The 19,916-nt window shown below is 37.6% G+C and overlaps 1 protein-coding gene across 2 annotated transcripts in view; it reads right to left on the bottom strand.

The window, feature by feature from the left end:
* The window catches only part of GXYLT1 (glucoside xylosyltransferase 1), a 31,502-nt gene that overhangs the window by 8,438 nt on the left and 3,148 nt on the right, over positions 1 to 19,916 (bottom strand). Inside the window, exons 2-5 of one of the 2 annotated variants that reach the window (XM_082280688.1) lie at positions 13,582 to 13,674; positions 4,039 to 4,213; positions 2,957 to 3,082; positions 1,889 to 2,140 (exon numbers count right to left, since the gene is read on the bottom strand). In XM_082280688.1, coding sequence (XP_082136814.1) covers positions 1,889 to 2,140; positions 2,957 to 3,082; positions 4,039 to 4,213; positions 13,582 to 13,674 — 646 coding nt within the window. The remainder of the gene's footprint in view (positions 1 to 1,888; positions 2,141 to 2,956; positions 3,083 to 4,038; positions 4,214 to 13,581; positions 13,675 to 19,916) is intronic. The other variant, XM_082280689.1, reaches the window with a different exon arrangement.

Raw genomic sequence — 19,916 nt, 5'->3', positions numbered from 1 at the left:
GAACTGTTACCTCTAAGGTCCAAAAGCATCTGCAGTGTCACTGGCAAGGGGTACTAGGATAGTCCCTACCCCTGAATTTGGTTTACCTCTTTTCCAAAGGTGTGAGAATAGTAGCTCCTTTGCTATCAGTCACAAGCAAAGTCATACACTCTCAGGCCCACTGTGTAAAGATTCAGCTACACTAAATCCTTTTCCAAGTTTTGCTTTGATGTCTGCGATTTTTTTCTTATTAACCAATTCTCTTTATAATTAGACATTCAAGGAACGTGAAGATGAGAACAAAGTCTCTGCAAGTTTCCATGAATAGTTTTTGTAATAAAGCTTGTGCATCTGAGGGCACTGGGATGCTCTGCAAGCTTGTTGGGACCACACTCCAGGTACTAAGGGAGAATAAACTAAATGGCTCCCCCGCTCAGTGCTGTCTTAGCCCAGATCTCACAGAATCACAGAAAAAAAATCCTAGCTCTCTAGAACCAAGGGAAAGAGCAGTGTTTCATTTTGAATTTCAAAATAATCATGAATTATTTCACCTATATTTTAAGTATATGTATACACACTTAAATTCAAAGAAAACACCAGTTTTAGGTGTTAAGCAGAAAGGACTTCATGTTGTCCCCTAGAAAACTACAGTTCATTTTATTGACAATTTTAGTATCCTACATAATCTGTATACTTTTGAAAATTTTAACTCCAATTTTACCAAAAATGCATAAAGTTTCCAATGAATTTATAACCTAAGTTGTACTGAGAAGTCAAACCAGAATTCTGGCATAGTATTAATGAAAGACCAACTTTATCTTAGTGTTTACCACACTCAAAATAAATCACTATACAGAAATGCACTGTCAGAGGATAAGATATATGCGTGTTCAATCCCATGTTTTTCTCATTATACTTTTCAGTATTTTCATTTCTCCATAGCTATAATCAGTAAAACAAACAATTTAAGTAGACAATGCAAGATTTCATTGATGATATATATAACAATGATAGAGATGTCTTCTTGGAGAAACTACAGCCATATATACTACAGCTACTATAACTTTCTACTTTACAACTGAGACAATCCATTCTCCAGTTCTCTTAAATTCTCTGAATTTCCTTAAAGAAAAATACAGAGCAAGAATGCTAGGACGAAGGCTGTTTATTAAACTGGAAATGGGGGAGAATGAATGTCTACTGCAAGTATTGCTCCTCTCATGGATGCATCTTCCAAAAGTTTTTGGCTGCATGATTATTTTTCCCTAATCAAACTTCTCTTAAACAGAGATGTACTTTTCCCTCAAGCATAATCACGTAGCACTGCTATTGTACTTGTGTTTCAAGTACATAAGAAAAAACTTCAAGTCTCAGAAGCAATGACCATTTCTACTGCTGTGTGCATTGCTTCCATGCACAAAGGAAAAAACTAGGACTTCAAAGCAAATAAAAAGATACTTAGGGTGATAATCACCTGGCTACAATGTAAAAGAGCAAAATTTGGAAACCTTCGTTTTCAAGAACTTACTAAATGTTTTAGCACCACCTCCTGGTCATACAACTACACACATTTTACAAGTTTACAATAATAGGTTTCTGGGATGCCTGTAGTGAAGAAATAATGTAGGCATGCCTGTTAGCAAATGTAATTTACAGCAAATTGTATCAAGTCACAAGATCTCTCAGAACTAAGAAAAATTAAAACAATCAAGCACACTTAAAATTCAAGAATTCCAACTCTTACAGTGAATGTCATTTCAAAAATAGATACTATTTTAAACACAGTATACTTTGAGAGTGTTATTACAATTACAGAAAAAACATTTTGAAAAATACACATGAATATGAAACAGGAATAGAATTAAAAGATGGAAATGCACAGAAAATGCAATAGAGGCAATACACATACCTTGAAATATTTTCTTCTGATACGTGTCATATTCATTAGCATGACTCCAGAATTAATTCCAGTTACTCCATAATAGGGATGTCTAGCAAAACGATTATACCACCCAATACGAGGTTCTTCATGTTCCGGTGCCATTGCAGCAATTTGTGTGGAGTTGAACTTTCCCAGAAAAGACCAAATATCATCAACAGGCCTCAAAAACAGGATGTCAGTATCAACATACAGTAGTGAATCCACATTTTTGAGGATTAACTGTGAGGGAAAGAAATTTAAAACCAAAATTTTAAGTTTTATTGAACTTCTCTTCATAAAATACAATAAAGTTTAACAAATTTTTGTCATATGCAAATAAATTCACTTCAGGCTGACAGTCTGCAGCCAATAAAATTGTCATCATTCCTTTTCTCTCATTTTAAAGAATTTTTGTAGAGGGAACTAAATTTTATATAGAACAGCAATGCAAAGGCACTCATTCCACATTTTATGTATCAGGGCTCCTTAGGATTAAGTGGAGACCAGGTGTAATGTTACTCCAACAGGAGCTCCTGTCTTGCTCTTGTTCCCTTGCTTCCCCATGCAGCTAATCAGACAAGTGTCAAGAGCCCCAAAAGAGACAGTATTTGGGACACAGCTGCCACTGCTCTAATTCACCAAGCCTGAAGTATGTTTTCTGAAGTGTCTTAGATGAGCATATGCACAAAACACTGGCAACAATAGCCCATTTCTTGTTTCCTTTTCTCTAACACTTCTCAGACCCATGCATGCAGGCTTTCAAACTGAATGAGGAGATGAGGTGTGATAAATCCATCTTATCTCTGAGAAGATGACATGACCTATTACCTCTTTCTGAGGATATTGTGCCATATGCATCAAGTGAGAAAAGAACTTCTATACCATAGGGTATAACAGCAGAACGTTAAACTCAGAGGGCTTTTTAGGATGTCATAAAAGTAACTTTCAGGAGTAGTAGTAGTACTACATTTAAAATCAAACAAAAATCAGAGTAACAAGGACAGTTTGATGCTTCATAAACAGACTTCTAGATTGTCTTATTACAAAGTAACTTACTGGCAAAAATAGCCTTTGTGAAGCACATGGTTTAAACAATTTCTTCCATTCTGCTGCACTCTCAGATGGAAATGTTATTGGATATAACGTGTAATTAACTTTTCCTTCATATGGGAATTCATCAAGCTATGTGAAAATAAGAAATCACAAAAATTACTTCAATTCTATTACAAAAAATAAATCAATTTCACCATTCAAATTGATACTTGCACACAAGTGCAATGCCTCTTTGCCATAACAAAAATACAATAATCAAAAGACTTGAACAAAAAGTGGCACCTGCAGGCCACTATGAAGAAAACACATCATGTCAGATCACATGCAAAAGGAAGAGAAAGTAAAATAAATTTGTATTTACAAAAAGTAAGTACATGAATTAAAACTCTTCCTCTCTTAACTAGTTACCACATAACAAATACCACTGAAATCTTCCGAAATTTAAAGTAATCTTACCCCATTTTTGCCACAGATTCTGTTTGCATAAGTGTATATAAATTAGCATGTGTAACATACTAATGTCACAGTTAATGTGACATTTTAAGCGGAAAAATAGTAAAACCCTCCATAGTGATAGCCTAGTCAGCTTCTAAAACTGCTACTCCAGTCATAATGTAATTTTCATTAACTGAAATTTACTAAAATTAGACATAACCATACCTACCACATTCAAAAATTGGTGTTTCACTTTCTCTGAACAATGTAAGACTGACTCATGCTGTAAGCACAGGGACAAAAAAAGGACAGATCTCTAATTTTTTCTTCTAAACCCAACTCTAAAAAAGCTCACACAAGGTAACTTGGTTTGCATTCAGAACATCAGGCTTGTATTTCACAGATTCAAGATGACAAAACAGGAAGTTTTGTTCTGACTCTAGAAGAAACTCTGGTATCAGCAGCTGGCATTATTCCACAGGAAAAAATTTCAAAGATCCTCATCCAACACTATGAATGTCTCATTACCTTACTTTTAGGCTCCTGCATTTCTGCCATTCTACCAAACAACTATCCAAGAAGTAGAAGATTTGCTGTATATTACTCAAATTGTGCTACAAATTGATTGAATACATTTTTTTAATACTTACTATGTCTTTGAAACTCTCATGCAACTGGTCCTCAGCAAAAATATGAAAATGGAGAGGTTTGATGCTGAAAATAATGGCTGATCTCAACATAGTAACAGTCTCCTCCAGTCTTTCACCACAGGCCACCACTGCTAGATGCATTTTCTCAGAAGGATGTGTTTTCATATAATCATATCTGATACAAAAATATTTTTTCATTTGACATTATTTCTAGCACAGGCTTAAAGAAAAACTCTACTATTTACTGCAGCAAGTAACTTAACAAAATACCCTTTATCATACTTAAACCAGTAAAGTATAACTCAACACAGCATGCAAACTACAGCATTACACCTCGTATGTATGCTTACATTTAACCTGAATCATTCTCATGATCACTCCCACCATCCCAGCCTACAGGGGAAAAAAAAGGTCTAGAAGTTCTATACACAAACATTTATTCTTTACAATCTTACTATTCATTACTAGCAAGGAAATTCATCAAAATAGCTATGCTAAAAGAAAAACTATATTAAGTTACATCAAAATGTCACAGGCTGACAGCACATTACGTCTATACAGAAATTTTTTCCCCTTTCCCTGGACTAAATACAGACATAGGAAAAAATGACAAATGCAGCAGAGTTGAACTCAACAACAAAAGTGAGATAACCCCTACTTTCAAGAAGTTCTCTTAAGAACATTTTTGACTGATCTAGGTTTTGTCCATTTTCTGCTCCAGTAAGTCCTTTTTGGTCAAGTACACGCTTCAGTGCTTCACCCAAGCACTCACAAAACACAGAAAGTTTTCTCCTATCCTTCCGTCTTGCAGGAGTACAACCTGGGCTGGAAGAGGGGGGAAACTAATAGCTCAGATGGCCTTGTGGGATGCCCTGGTGCTCCCAGTGGTTCTGGAAAATCCCTCAGGCACACTGACCACACACACAGTTCATGTCCTTGAGGCTAAATCATTGCAAGTTGTGGGGACTGGGAAATCCTTTATTCCTGAAGATACCTGTGCAACAGTTATGCTGAGAAGTGCCTGGAATGTATAATATAGGGTACATTTAAAAGTTATTTCATTATTTTTATATAATAGACTAAAATTGTTGTCAGGTAATACCATTAGCTTGGTGGCAAACACAGTGGGTATACTAAAAATCTCCTGGATTTCATATATTTAGTCACAAAAGCTTTCAAAGCTTTTAAACACACATCAACTCAGAGCCCATCTTCAAAACAATATTATGCACTTGAGCTCTTTGGACAGACTACGGGAGGAAAGGGGCTAATAGAACCAAAAGTATCTGAAGGTTTAAATTACCAGTTTAATGCCAAATTATGCAGACAAAACCAATTCCGAAGTTAGAAAAGACTTTACCAAACTAGTAACAGTAGAGAAGTGCTTGACAAATCACCCATTCTTAGAAACTTGTCAAAGACAGGCACTTCAAAATGGGAATTACCAGATGTGATTCTTAGCACATAATCTCCACCCAATTTATGCAACTATGTAAACACATAAAAGTTTTCCTTCAAGTTGGCAATACATAATATGCAAATATGCCTCTTTTCTTTAAGGCACAGAAGAGCTACACACATTATTTTCAGTTCCACAAGGCAAAATATAAGCAAAGCTATCACTATAAAACTGCTGAATTTTAATGCCATAAATAATTGCAGCGTTTAAAAAACATTCTCAGTTTTGAAAGAACTTAATACCCTGGAACTGAAAAAGTCCTTTTTTTTTTTTTTAATCTTAAATTCGGGGATTTATGATTAATAAAATTTAGATTAGATTATGCAGCCAGTCTTAAGTCAAGGTTCAGGGCATTATTAAAAATCACATGGATGAAAGACCTTATAGGTCAGATTTAGATCCAAAATAGGGCACCTAAATGAAGATGCTAACCTACAAGATTGTGTCCAAAGTCTCATTAAAGCCAATAGAGATCTAGTGAGCAGGTTTTGGAGCATCGAGAGCAGTTAATCTTATTTCAAAGTAAACACCTAAGGCTTGAATCGATTTTTAACATAGGTATAAGTGCCACTTAATAAGTTCTAGAATATCCCACCTGATCTCCAGATGCCAGTCCAAAAAGACTGGGTATTTCAAAGATCATTTTGTGTCTACTAGTCCTAAAAAGATGTCTAGGGTACCCAGGTGCTTCATGATTAACACCAACTATTTACTTCTCAGCAACTAAATAGCTGGTCACCTGGATCATCCTCTATGCCCTTTCAATTTTAGTGACTGTTTAAGACCTACCTGGCATAGACACCAATATGCAGACATCTATATTCAGATGATTTAATCTGCAGACTGAAACCTTTTATAAATCTTGAAGCAAAATCTGAAACTTAGTTCAGGTTAACACACACACTCACAAAAAAAAGAATCTTAAAATATAATCAAGACATGCCCATTCAGACCTTTACACATATAGCTAATTTAAACATTATACCCTGTAGTAAGTAGTAATGTCAAAAACACAATGCAAGCTGAATATGATGAGGGTAGTTGAAACCCAGAAATAAGTACACTGCTACAGTGTGAACAAGCTGCAAGCAGCAGATTAGCCTCATCACTAATCCACTGAAAAGGGAATTACAATAATTAAGCCCTGAAGTCATGAGAGCCTACAGTGATATTACAAGGTCATGTGATAAATAAGGGCAAAACCTACACAAACTGCATAGCTGAAAGCCAACCTCCTGAGCCACATGTAACACAGAGCTTTCCATGAATAAAGTATGACAAAAATTATGCCAAAGAAACTCTAAAATGCACTGAGATTCAAAGACTGTATTCTATTATTTCTACATCTAGTGACATCTGCAAATAAAAGAATATTTCAAGCCACACAACAAAAAACTGACTGATCATGTTACAATGCTTTTACAGTCACTTTGTTCACACAATCTCTGTTCTCTAAGTTTCAGACTTATTGAGTTCAATTTTTTAAACCTGTGCTTAAAAATTATTCCTTTAAAGGCAAAAAAAAAAAAAATTTAGAAAGAGCTAACAAAAACTGAATTTCAGATCATATCATATAGGAAACAGCTGGACTCAGATCCATAAATTCACAACATAAAGCTTTATCCCTGAAGCAGATAGAGCAAGAAGCTGTTGGAAAGAACAGGCCACCATTCCCTCTGTGGACTATCCACTACAAAGGGAATGAGACATATTAGATCTCAAAAATTTATTAAGGCAGAAGTTATGAGATTTCGGAATTGTGGTCCTTACTCCAGACTCCAGGAAAAGACATCCTTTAGTGATTATAAGCTGCATTTGACTTCCCTGCATACAGACCACTGAGAACCATAGCCCCCTTTTTAGCAACCGGGGCTCAGTGCTGCTCCTCTCCCTTTCATGTACACCTCTCTCCACTGCCAGGGAGAAGTCCTATCCCCATCTTCATCCAGGAACATATTTACTGATAGCCCTCAGCTGCCAGCGTCTTTCATCGCTTTTTCCTCTTCCTGATGCGAGAGGCAGCATAAAGTGTAAATTGTTCAGCAGAGCTTATCAGCTTGAGCTCTGCAGTCTCATCTTCCATGTGAACACTTCTACCGACAGAGCCAATTATCTTTTTCACTACTTGTCTCATACCCTTCTTCAATATTGTGTCTACATGGCTTTAGTTTTCCCACTAATTTCTTCCCGAATTGTCTGCCCTCAATTGCTCCCTTCTTTTCGCACCTCTGCAACCCTTCTCCCCATCTTTCTCCACTGAAGTTAGGCATGCAGCTACCTCATCAGAAGCCAGGGAAAGGAAAAGCATGTTCATTTAGATAACTGGTCCAGTATCTGTTATGACCAAGTGATATAAGATCTTTTGGCAATACATTTTTTTAGCAGTTCAGTTGATGAGTTGACAAACAAACATTTATTCTACAAGAACAGTGACTTGTCTGAACCTGAGGAGTTTTGGTATCAAGAGTACCACAGCTCTGGTATGAACCTTTATTGAAACTCAAATACAGGTTCTGAAAGGGTTAAGATGCTTTCAAAAGCGAGGAGATGCTTTCAAAAAAATTGTTGAGAGGCAACATGAAAACACAAAAATACAAATGTATATTTTTATATGCACATTTCTAATTACTAATAGCTTGATCTTTTGGTGTGGGAGAACCTAGTGGAAAAGCTGGGAAACAAGCAACAATAGAGTGAAATACAAACTGTATTTTAGTAAGGATTTTAGATAGAGTAACAAAGAAAACTTGACAGACCTAATTTCTAAAGAAAAATAAAATCTCCAGTAACGTGGGAGTCCTAGCTCCTGTAGGGAAAGAAAAACCTCTGGTAACTAAAATGGAAGAGAAAGGCGGCACCTGTAACCCAGTAGAAAATACTGAGCAGAATGCCATGACAGGATTTGAGTCTCTAGGGAGAAATAAGAGAACTTCATTTTTGTGAAGACACTAATTACACTTGAGGGGTAGGGACAGTAAAAATAAACAAAACACTTGAGACAGAGCTCCACACATACTCCCATGAGTCTAGGAAACACATTTAAAACAGTCCACTTTTGACAATGTGAGTAAAACACATGTATTTTAAAACATACTTCTCAGCAGCAGCATAAGGCCAGGTACAAGCCTTGCCCTGAAGTATTTCTGTGTCAAGTGTAGACCTTCATTCTGTACTGATTAATTTTGCTGTTAATAACCTCTGAGAGAGGAACATAGGTGGATATCCTCAGTGAATCTGCTACAACAAGGTTTTCCAGAGCCTGTCTGTCAAGACACTGCCTTATATTTAAGCATGTTTACCATGATGCATTGTATATTAAATTAGCATTTCTAGGTCAATTACAATTATAAAGCTGTAATTCAGTAGTACACTACAGAGGTATGTTTTGACAGGTTTACTTTTCTAGAACCTTCATGGCATCCCAGATGCACTTCCTGGGAAAAAAAAAAACCAAGTAATTTTATTGGCACTAAAACACCCACCAACTCCACAAAACACTTAGCTCTGTCCTTTAGACTTGACACAAGGAACTGCAGTAGAGGTCACCTCTATTTGTTTAAGGTAGGGTTCTCCTCACATAATACATGGAGTGAGAGGGTACCAAACCTCAGGAACATCCTGTATAGTGTTCCATCTAATTTGGTGTAATAGAAGTGGCTTTTATAATTAGCATGGAAAATGCTAATTATATTCATTAAACAATGCAGGGAAAGTATTTTCACATAATCAAACTGTATTATTTCAAATCTGGCACTACAATGTACCTCAGAAAATCAAATTGTAGATATGTAAGTACAATACAGATGGCTTACTTATTGCATCCTTTTTCCTTTAATGCCCTGTTTGATCTAATCAATCAACCACTAAGAAGCCCAACCCAGAAGCCTTTAGCCACCAGGAAAAATAAAGCAAATAGGCAGAGTAAGAAGGCAGCAAAGCTACACTGATTAAAATGCAGCTGTTGAATCACTCCTACACTTATTACAAGTAGGATCAAGGTAACTACAGACATTATCCGGATTTGAAAGTGATGAAAATTCTAATTTTTATTTAGCTTAACGTTCTACTACAGCACTGAATGAAAAACATGTCATAATCAGAGTTTATTTTGTAGAACTATGCTAATGATATCACTGCATATGATGTCCAAATGTAATCTACTCAATGCCAACTCAATTAGTAGATCAGGTTTGAGTGTTACAATATATTAGTAATTTTAAATTGACTGTAAAAATATGAAGTCCCGTTCTCCAATGAGCCAGATAGTTTAGAGAAATTCCTTGTTTCAGGACTATCACAATTCATCTCAATATAACCATACCACATGAAGCTCAATATACCCCAAAACTTAGTGAAACTTTCTACTTTAGCAAGCAACACAAGTTAAAACCCACTTAGTTGCAACATCCAACAACTGAAATCATCCTAGTCAGATAGCCATAATAAGGATCCCTAGGAATTTTTTCTTAGTCAGTCCCAGTAGGAAATAAGCAGTCATACCAGCTAAACAACACTGAGCACTTTGAAAGTGTACTAGTAAAGCATCATCTAGACCATACAAAACCTGAGCATCATGTCACCTTTATCAGCATTTGTTAATTTTGATAAAATCTATACCATTGTACGTAAAAGCAATCTCATGCTTCCTCTGTCAATGTGAAAGCTAACAAATAGTCTGTGCCAGAAGCACAACACATGACATTCTCAATAAAGTTGATAATCAGAATAGTGGAGAAAAAATGTGGGTGCAGAACAGCTACAAAATCCTTCCCACACACAGCACAAGCAATTGATCTTACACTGATTAACCTAAAGATCCTTATTATTCATTATTAGAATCAGCACCTGTTCAGAGCTCATCAATTTCAAATGATCTTCAACTATTGCATGACTCATACTGAAGTCTAGATACACACCTCTCTCCTAAAAACTTTCCAGATTCCTCTACACATCTCCAACACTTCTATCATACACATTTGAATCTTAAAAATACATACAACATTGGTTTTCACTTTATACACTTAAGGCTACTTAGACGAAATACGTAGCAAGCTGCCTTTCAAAAATGTCTATGACAAGTTCTCTCATGGGTAAACAAATCCCTGTGGTTCTGATATCCAGGAGAAAAAAGATAACTGAAATTTCAAGTTAGAAACAGAGAGATAACAAGCAGTTAGTTTTTTCAACAAAAACACTTAAAAATCCAAAAGCTCCCAATGTTTTAAAAACTTCGGTGGAAAATGGAAAGGAGACATTCTAACCCTGAGATAAATTTTAGGACTGTACTATGGGCAAAGATATCCCAGCTGTATGATCTGCTCTTCTAAACAAACTCATTTGGTTAGTTTATTGAAACAGCAAGAACAGAACATTAGACATTCCGTTCACAAGCTGATTAATGATCTGATTAAACAGTGCTGCTCTCACAGATTAAATCAGGCCAAATAGATTCAAGATTTGTATTAGTGCATTTCAATAACCAGAGTCTGTCACCTCTATTAAAATTCATTGGGAATTCTATTATTTTGTTGTCACCGTTTAAGCACTGGAGTTAGCTATCATCAGATTTCAATTAGATATGTAACTCTTACGTTCTCCTTATATCCCTCTCCCTATCCTAGTCTCTCCATAGTCCAGCTTTATTCTGTACCTCACTACAACAATCACACCTATGATGAACACAAAGGTTTAGTCAATCCAGGATGAAATTACTTGGAATAAGACATTATTATGGTAGAACAATCATTCCTTCCCATTTCAGAAGATACCCAACTTAGAATCACAATGTTGCCTCTTTATGGAAAAAGGTTTCAAGAGACTGTCTTCATGAAGAATCTTGAAATGATCCTATAGATACTATCTCAGAAAACAAGAATTATAGACTTCACTTGCAGTGGTTAATAACCTTGCATGCAATTAAATTCATTCCTCTTCCTCCAAAAATCCTACTGCAAACCTGAGAACAACTAGTATCATATTTGAAGCAGCCTTCAGCTTTTCAGGGCACCTAGCACAATGCACACACTTTGTTTGAGAGTTAAACAAAATTATAACTCATATCCAAAGCTCAAACCAAACTGCAATTATCTTCTTTGTTATTCCAGCCCAAATGAGGCTTAGGGCCAGAGGCTCAGATGTTGGGCCTCTGGAAGTGCTTGTACTATCCAAGGAGAGCACACTTTCTCCTTCTCCCTGCCATCTTCCCCTCCTCTTCTCTTACACAAACACACTGCACCTCTCCGACGCCAACTAAACTGATTAAACAGAATAAGAGTAAGTAAAGTTTGGGAGAAGCATAGTGGCCCACTAAGTTAGAGCATCTCACTGAGGAATTCAACAAGCACTGAAGTCAGCACAATATATGGGGATTAATTTAATAGTAATATATTGATAAAATAATCCAACTTAATTAATGTGAAACGCTTAATCTGAACACCGCATGCCCTTTAGTCATTTAAGCAGCTTTTTTTTTTCCATTTTAAAATGTATAAACATGAAATTCTGCAATCATTAGGGGTTCACCATGACTACTGTTTCATCATGGAAGTGGACACATCCAGTAAAGTCATAAACAATGCATACTTCAACAGAATTATCTTCACAGCCACATATGGCTTTCTTAATAGATTAATACAAGTTACAGCTTAAGGTGTATGCAAATAAACTGCATGGGATTTGTCCATTTCTGGTTTCAAGGTTCCTCTTGCCTCAAGCCTGACAGAATATCCAGAAAGGAAGTTTTCTGCTATTTTCATGCATTACTTTGTATTGTGATGGACTTCATCATGCTTACTGGGGTCAGAAAACAGCAAGACTCTCTCCTCTCTCAGCACTACAAGTGTTAGATTGGCCCAGATATCCAAGGACTAAATGAAGCTTACAATCACATCCTGTCCCTCCACTTAGCATAAGATAAGCCCCTACACCCTCTTCACAACAGCATTTGTGATTTACCCCGCTGCACTAAACTTCATAAAGCTAAACTCCCAAAAGCTAACCTATAAGGAAAAAAAAGTTATTTCTGTCCATTCAGATAGCTAAATCTGCCTAACAAAGTCAGGTGAATCCTTATGGATTGACACACTACGGATTGCTACCAATGGCAGTGAGAAAAACTCAGCAGCCCCAAATTGCAGCTGAAGTTCATTAACATAATAAAAACCAATCTAAGCCACCTCTGTAAGAAACTTCTTGACAACTGAAGAGCTTAAAAAACACTGACAACACACAAGCAGAGAGGAATAAGGGATCTAAAGCCTTTCCCACAACCATAATTTTCAAAAAAGCACAAAGACTTGTGAAGCTAAACTTCTTTTCCCCTTTGCTTTCCCAGAAATATTCAAGCTTCATACTAACAGGAAAAGATAACCATATCAAAGAATGATCAGCAAAATTTTAAATATAAGAAAAATTGACTTACAACTTTAGTTATATACTGAAGAGAACTACACAGGTTAGAGAACCTGACAAGTAGCTTACTTCTTTTCAAGCTACCTGTGTAATCTGACAGCCTAAAGCATCTGAGCCACCACAAATGTCAAAACATTTAAAGTTGTTGTTAAAGATGCAACATTAAGGAGACAGTCTATACTTTAACATACTATATGTTAAAGAACATTCAAAACGGTTTCTTCTGTGCTTTTGGATGAAGAGCCCTCCTTAAATTCTATAAAACATGTAACTTGAATTTAAAAAATCCACATGTAACTACTAACCATATCTGACAGTTTTATTGAAAGTTATATCATGGGTATTACTGTGCAGCAAGTTTTATTTTAGGAAAAGAATTTATCATTAACTTTTCCAACTATATTCAGACAGACTCTTAACAGATGTTATCAAGTTTCTATTTAACGAAGCAATATAATTGAAAAAATTTACTCTTGGTAGTAACACTTGAGCCTACGATTCCAGAATATAATGTAACAGGAAAAATCCCAGCTAAAGGCAACCATAATATAAGAAGGTGAAATGCATGTGAAGTAATGAAGATATTTTGTTTTGTCACCTTGCTAAAGAGCCAAAAAACATCAGCTACATCTGTCTGCAATCAAATAATAAAGTACTATTTAATAACATCCTACCTAAAAGCAGCTTCCCAAAAGCAGTTCATTCCACAAACATCAGAGGGCAGCATCCAATAGGAATTCCAGAAAGATACAGACAAATTCTTACACCTAACAGAATAAGACAAAAATAACCTATATAAATGTTACTGATTTTATGGCAAAGTTAAATGGATTGTCTTCTAGCTCAAGCATAACTTGAACAGTTAATTAGTTGGCAGAAAACTGGCTATGTAATGCAACTTGAATACAAAAGGTGTTAGATGCCAATCATAATTTTCTAAAGGTAGAATGGTCCCATCCTCTAGCCTTTCCTCTTCATATATTTTCAGAATGAGAAAAACAAAGGGGCTGGGATTTTTGAGGATTTTCTGTGTTCTAGGCTTAAATTAAACCCACAGGTAATGACTGAATGGCAACACTTGCTACTAGAAAGAACTTCACCTTTTCAATACCTTTGTCCACTCAAAGCAGAGGGACAACTGTAACTTTTAATTTTTGAGGTTACATTGTCCATTTAACACAATTCCTATTCATCCATTACTCTAGTCAGTGTAAATGTGCAAATCTGATTTTTAATGAGAAACAAGACTTAGTAGCACCAAGGAATTCCACTGCTTCATAACAAATGGTTAATGCAATACAGAAATAATCACATTTCACAAGTTTTCTTTCTTCATACTAATAGCAAGACAAATAATTTATTGACTTCTGCTACACTAGCAGCTTAAAAAGCAGAGTTTACTAATTCATCACTACATTTTATGCAACAGCAATACAGGAAATAATTTAAAATAGAAACAAAAGTGTATTTTCAAAGGGTCTGGTGAGAAAATCAACATCAAGATTTACAATCTGAAATGAGTAAGCAGAATATTGTAAAGCAAGAGATATTCTTGAGTGACCTCCTCTGCTCCCTACCATAGTGATATAAAGCCAGTAGTGTTTATTATCCTTTGAAAGGTGGTATCTGTGAATGAAACACATGCATAAGAAGAAAACCGACACAAAAGCTGCTGATGAAAAGGTATCTAAGGACTATAGCTCAGAACTCTACTGAAAGCTGGCTTCGCAAGTTTGAAATTAATCAGTACCATCTTGGTAGTGTAATATGAAATCTGTAAAGGCCAATGTTTTGCAAATACCAGACAACAATAGCTTAGTGTAGCATCAAAAAATGTCAAGCTGTGCAATTTCTGCTTTCTATAACACTTGAGAAAAACGACCTGATAAACACATAGTGTTTCACAAAGCCTCATTTAAGTGCTGTGGGGGGTGATGCAGTTCTTTGGTAGATCACAGGAAATCTTTGTATTCTGTAGATAAATGTCTGCAAGAATTTTTAAGTAACTTTATTTCACGACTTAAGAATGCTCTCCACAAATAAATACCCAGGTACAAAAAATGAAAATAGAGACTGCAACTCTATTTCACGGATATCTGCACTAGTCTTTAACAAAGTAAATGGTATAAAATCATGAGTTCTCTATGCCAGATTCTTTCTTACATTATTTTTTGTGGCTTTCAAAGTTTTATAAAAACTTCAAGGCACATAAGGTCTTGCACTTATCTGAAGAACAACCTTTATGATCTCCACTAGAGAAAAACTAGTAGTTTTTCTCTAATAACTGTTATGAGTTAATGAGTAACTGTTTCTCATTGCTTTTAGGATAAATTAATAGACAACTTCTCAAAAAGGGTTGTCTGTTTTGGAAGATCACTATGCTATTATTACAGGGGACTCCTCTTCCAGCTGTCAACAAGAGTTTTCTTAGCTGTATTGAGTATTACCCTACCCAAACTACCAGGGCAAGAGGCAAATTTGAAGTAATGCCTAAGTCATTTCTCTGACATATTAAGCCTTTCCAACATTCCATTTAGCACAAGATTATCCACCTTGGGTTTGATTCATAAATTTCATGTTTAAAACAAAAGTGTTTCTAGGATACATATCTATGCAATTTACCCAATCTTAGCTCAAGACATTCTCCTGTCAACAGAAAGTCCCTCTCAACTGACCACATGCTACCATATTCCCCAAAGTTTTTCATATAAAGGATTAAGAGACTGGATAATTGGACATTTTCTTCTTGTCATTCGCAATAAGATCATTTAAAATGCCACTCATTAAGGTATTTTTTTACTTGAAATAAAATTGAGGAAAGCTTGGACTACAAACAATTGCTTTACAAAGCTAGGGAGATGCATCTTACCTGTTCACAAACAGGCACAGTCATTGTTACCTCAGAGAGCTTACTAGTCAGACAGGAATAGTCACCTTCAGTACTAGGGAGGGATATTTTGCTCACATCAATTATTGTTACGTGATTAAAGGCCAGTCCCCACAACTAGAAAGCAGAAAATAATGTCAGGTGAAACAAACACAACAACCTAACCCAGGCACTCTGAACACCCTAACACAGCCCCAATTCACAAGGGCAGAGAGCCCACGAACCAGACAGATGCTTCACCAGACTAGGTAACAGGAGAAACTTTCCAGGCCAGTTTACCTACTGCCTAGTGGAGTTACTGCCTGCAAGGGTGTAGGACTCATTGTGGGATCAAGGTGGACTGGGGGGGAACAAGAATGCAAAAAACAGACTGAAGATAAGAGGGTCCAGTCACATGTGAAGATTTCTAATTTCCTGGGTGACAGCAGTGGCTCCATTCCATGTGCACAGACAGAGGTCAAAGTGCCCACAAACGAGAAGACGGCCACAGATCCTAGGGGCCCATGAGCCTGCAGGCTCAGGGACTGGAGAAACGTGTCACACGGCACGTAGGTGCGTGCATGTTGGTGCACCTAACCACCAGCAACTGGACTCGCCCGCAAGTAGAGCAAGAGGCTTGGGAATCAGGCGTCAGATAGGCCGTAAGATTAGGCGAGACATGCAGAGAACACAGAGTCTGAGCTACTGAAAGAACCTCTCTCTTACATAGCCACAAGAGACTAGGGTCGGAGGGGTGGCAACTGGAAGCACCAGAAAGTCTGAGCTGGCCACCTGGGTTTTGAGGAGTGGCTAATGTTTAAGGCTATAGGTCAGGACCAGCTATCCGAAAAACTCCCTTTCATGAAGCAATCCTGTGGCCAGCTGCCACAAGGCTAAGGCCAGTAACTGGAAAGATCCAGCACATTCACCTGTACATGTGTGTGCACATCCAAGAGGGTGTGAGTACCAGAAACTGAACTGGGGCTGCAGGCTTCGAGGGTTCGCACACTCCGGTCAGCAACAGCAGAGACCAGAGGATCAGGAGCCCGTTCCTGGATGGACCAAGTGTCTAAGGCCAGTTACTAGAGGGATCCACAATACTGATGTATTTTTCACTAAAACCTTTCACCCTGATCAGTCACAGAAGGGAACAGGATCAGGACACTTGTTTGTGGTTGTGCAAGCACTGTTTCCTATGTGCTGATCTCTGTGGCCAGCCATGTGTGTATGCACTAAGAGTCTATGTTCCCATTGGAATAAATGCTCAGCTTTGCTACTGGCTGGACCCAGGAACATGGAAATACAGCAGCCTTGCCTCCATCACACTACTGTGTTGGACAACTCCTAACACCTACCACTGTCAAAAATATAAAAATGAGGAAATATGAAGTTTCAAAAATCACTGGTGTCTTAGGCAAGCATTCTAAGTAATGTTTGCCAATTCAAAGCATCTCTCCCTTAAGCAACCAGCCACTTCTTAACTACATTTATCAGGTAATTTAGCTTCAAAAAGGGGAGTAGAAATTTTAGTATTGCAGACACAGAAAAAGTGTCTATATTGTGACCTGAAAAGCAAACTTTTCAGATGAAAGGACAATTTCAAATTAGTGTGCAAAACACACAGCAGTGCATAAGTTGCAGCCATGAAGACTGAGGCCCTGTGCTCAGGCAAGTCAAGTTTTAACCATAAGAAATCTCACAGCAATCAGTGGTAACTTCCTTTTGTTAATGGAGATCACAGTTTTCAGGAATACTTCTCAATCCAAGTGGCATCTTTTGTACTACTGTAACTTCACAGCAATCTTAGTAGAATGTCTAAATGGTGAGGGTTTCAAGCCCTGATGACTACGTTCTGTCATAATTCCTCTCATTAACAACCTAAGTTTTATCAACTGCATGGATCAACCAATAGAAAGATTCATGTCTCTCCTACAGCACAGCCCACAAGAGCAGCAAAACAGGAAGAATGAATTTCCTTCCTGCTCATAATCACACTGGACTAAAAAATTGGGATGATAAGATGCTCTATTCAACTCCCAAATGCACTAAGAATTTCTAATTCTTCTCAATAGCTTTTTCTGAATATTTGCAGCAATATACAAATTTGTTATGACCTATTTTGTCATAGAGGCAATGGCTTTATTAGACAGGAGATAGTAGATGCAATGTTAGATGTCTGATACATAAACTTTTTAACTGGAAAAATCCTTATAACATTTCATTGCCTCACAACATTTCTATGCAAAATAACATTTGGTAGTCAACTGCTTCTCCAATTCAGCAGTTTTTAAATGAAGTTTCACCTTCAAATCATTCAACATTTCATCCTTTAAATCGTATTTTGAAATTCTTTGACAGGTTCTGCATCGATTTCTTAAAATAAGAATAGCTGAGAAGCAAACTGCTGAAACTGCTGGTTAAGCTCTGATACTGATGAAAACAGCTGTGCACAGGCCAAGGAAAGAACCAGCTACCTGTCACAACCACCCTCCTCGGCTAAACTTGTGGATATACTTTCTACCCTTTTCCATGCACTATAATCTCCCTTTGCCAGAACAGTAAGAGAGCAAGAGACCGATACAACTGGATATCATTGTCACACATAGCGTAACGGTATGGCTGGCAGCACAAAAATGCTAAACTACAGTGTAAGGGAAAAATGTTCTATTTTAATAGGGTCAAATTCATTGACCTCATTAAATTCACAGAATTGACAACAGACTGATTCCTTCTGTATATCTCAAAATTGCCATTAGAATAGCACTTTTTTGGACCTGAATAGAAAGACGAACAATTATCTGCCTAACTGAAGCGGCAATATTGACAAAATTAACTGAAGATTCACTTCCGAAACAGTCTGCTAATTAGCTAATCTGAAAGCATGTGGAAAAAGACTGACTTGAAATGACACTCCACAGACAGCAGATTACAGCACTGTTTAATGACATGTGTAGCAAATATACATTTATGTGCTGTTTGGGGGTTTTTTTGGTTTATGTCTCATTTTTTTCTGAGTCACCTTCTCCACCCATAAATAATCCTAGCAAAGGAAAACAGGCTGACTATATGTACTACCTTTTGATTGATTTTGTATTTTCTGGAAGTAGAGATGCCAATGTTTTCATTTTTACAAGTTCAGAACCATTGTTCATTTAGCTGTTATATACGATAGTAACAACTATTCATTACTACTTCACTCACTGGAATGAATAATCAGTAGGGCAATTTACCACCAGTGTTAATCTTTCTTCAGAGCTAAAACCCAACCTTCAGATTTACAGAATCGCAGAATATGCTGAGTTGGGACTCACAAGGTTCATCAAGTCCAGCTCTTAGCACTGCACAAGACCATCCCCAAGAGTCACACCATGCGCCTTAGGCTGTTGTCCAAACACTTCCTGAACTCCTGGTCCTGTGACCACTTCCCTGGGGAGCCTGTGCCAGTGCCCAACCACTCTCTAGGGGAAGAACCTTTTCCTAACATCCAACGTAAACCTCCCCTGACTCAGGCCATTCCCTCGGGTCCTGTCACTTGTCACCACAGAGCAGAGATCAGTGCCTCTCCCTCCTTTTTCTCACAAGGAAGTTGCAGACTGGAATGAGGTCTTCCCTCAGTCTCCTCTTTTCCAGGCTGAACAGGCCAAGTGACCTCAGCTGCTCCTCATACAGTTTCCCCTCAAGGCCCTTCACCATCTTTGCTGCCCTCCCTTAGACACACTCTAACAGTTTAGTATCTTTCTTGCATTGTCGTGCCCAAAACTGCCCCCAGAACTCGAGGTGAGGCTGCCCCAGTGCAGAGCAGAGCGGGAAAATCCCCTCCCTTGCCCGGCTGGTGATGCTGTGCCTGATGCACCCCAGGACACAGGTGGCCCTCCTGGCTGCCAGGGCACTGCTGATTCATATTCAACTTGCCACTGACTGACCAGGACCCCCAGGTCCCTTGGTGCTGTGACCACTTCCCTGGGGACCCTATTCCAGCACCCAAACACCCTTTCCAGCATCTCATTCCCCAGTCTGTACCTACATACAGGGCTGCCCTACCCCAGGTGCAGAATCTGGCACTTTCCCTTGTTGAACTTCATATGGTTGGTGATTGCCCAGCCCTCTCATTTGTCAGGGTCTCCGTGCAGGGCCTCCCTGCCT

This window comes from Coloeus monedula, assembly GCF_965178545.1.
Source record: "Coloeus monedula genome assembly, chromosome: 4".
NCBI classification, from domain to species: Eukaryota; Metazoa; Chordata; class Aves; order Passeriformes; family Corvidae; genus Coloeus; species Coloeus monedula.
Note: the sequence above shows the minus strand (reverse complement) of the source record. Positions and strands in the feature narration are given on the sequence as shown.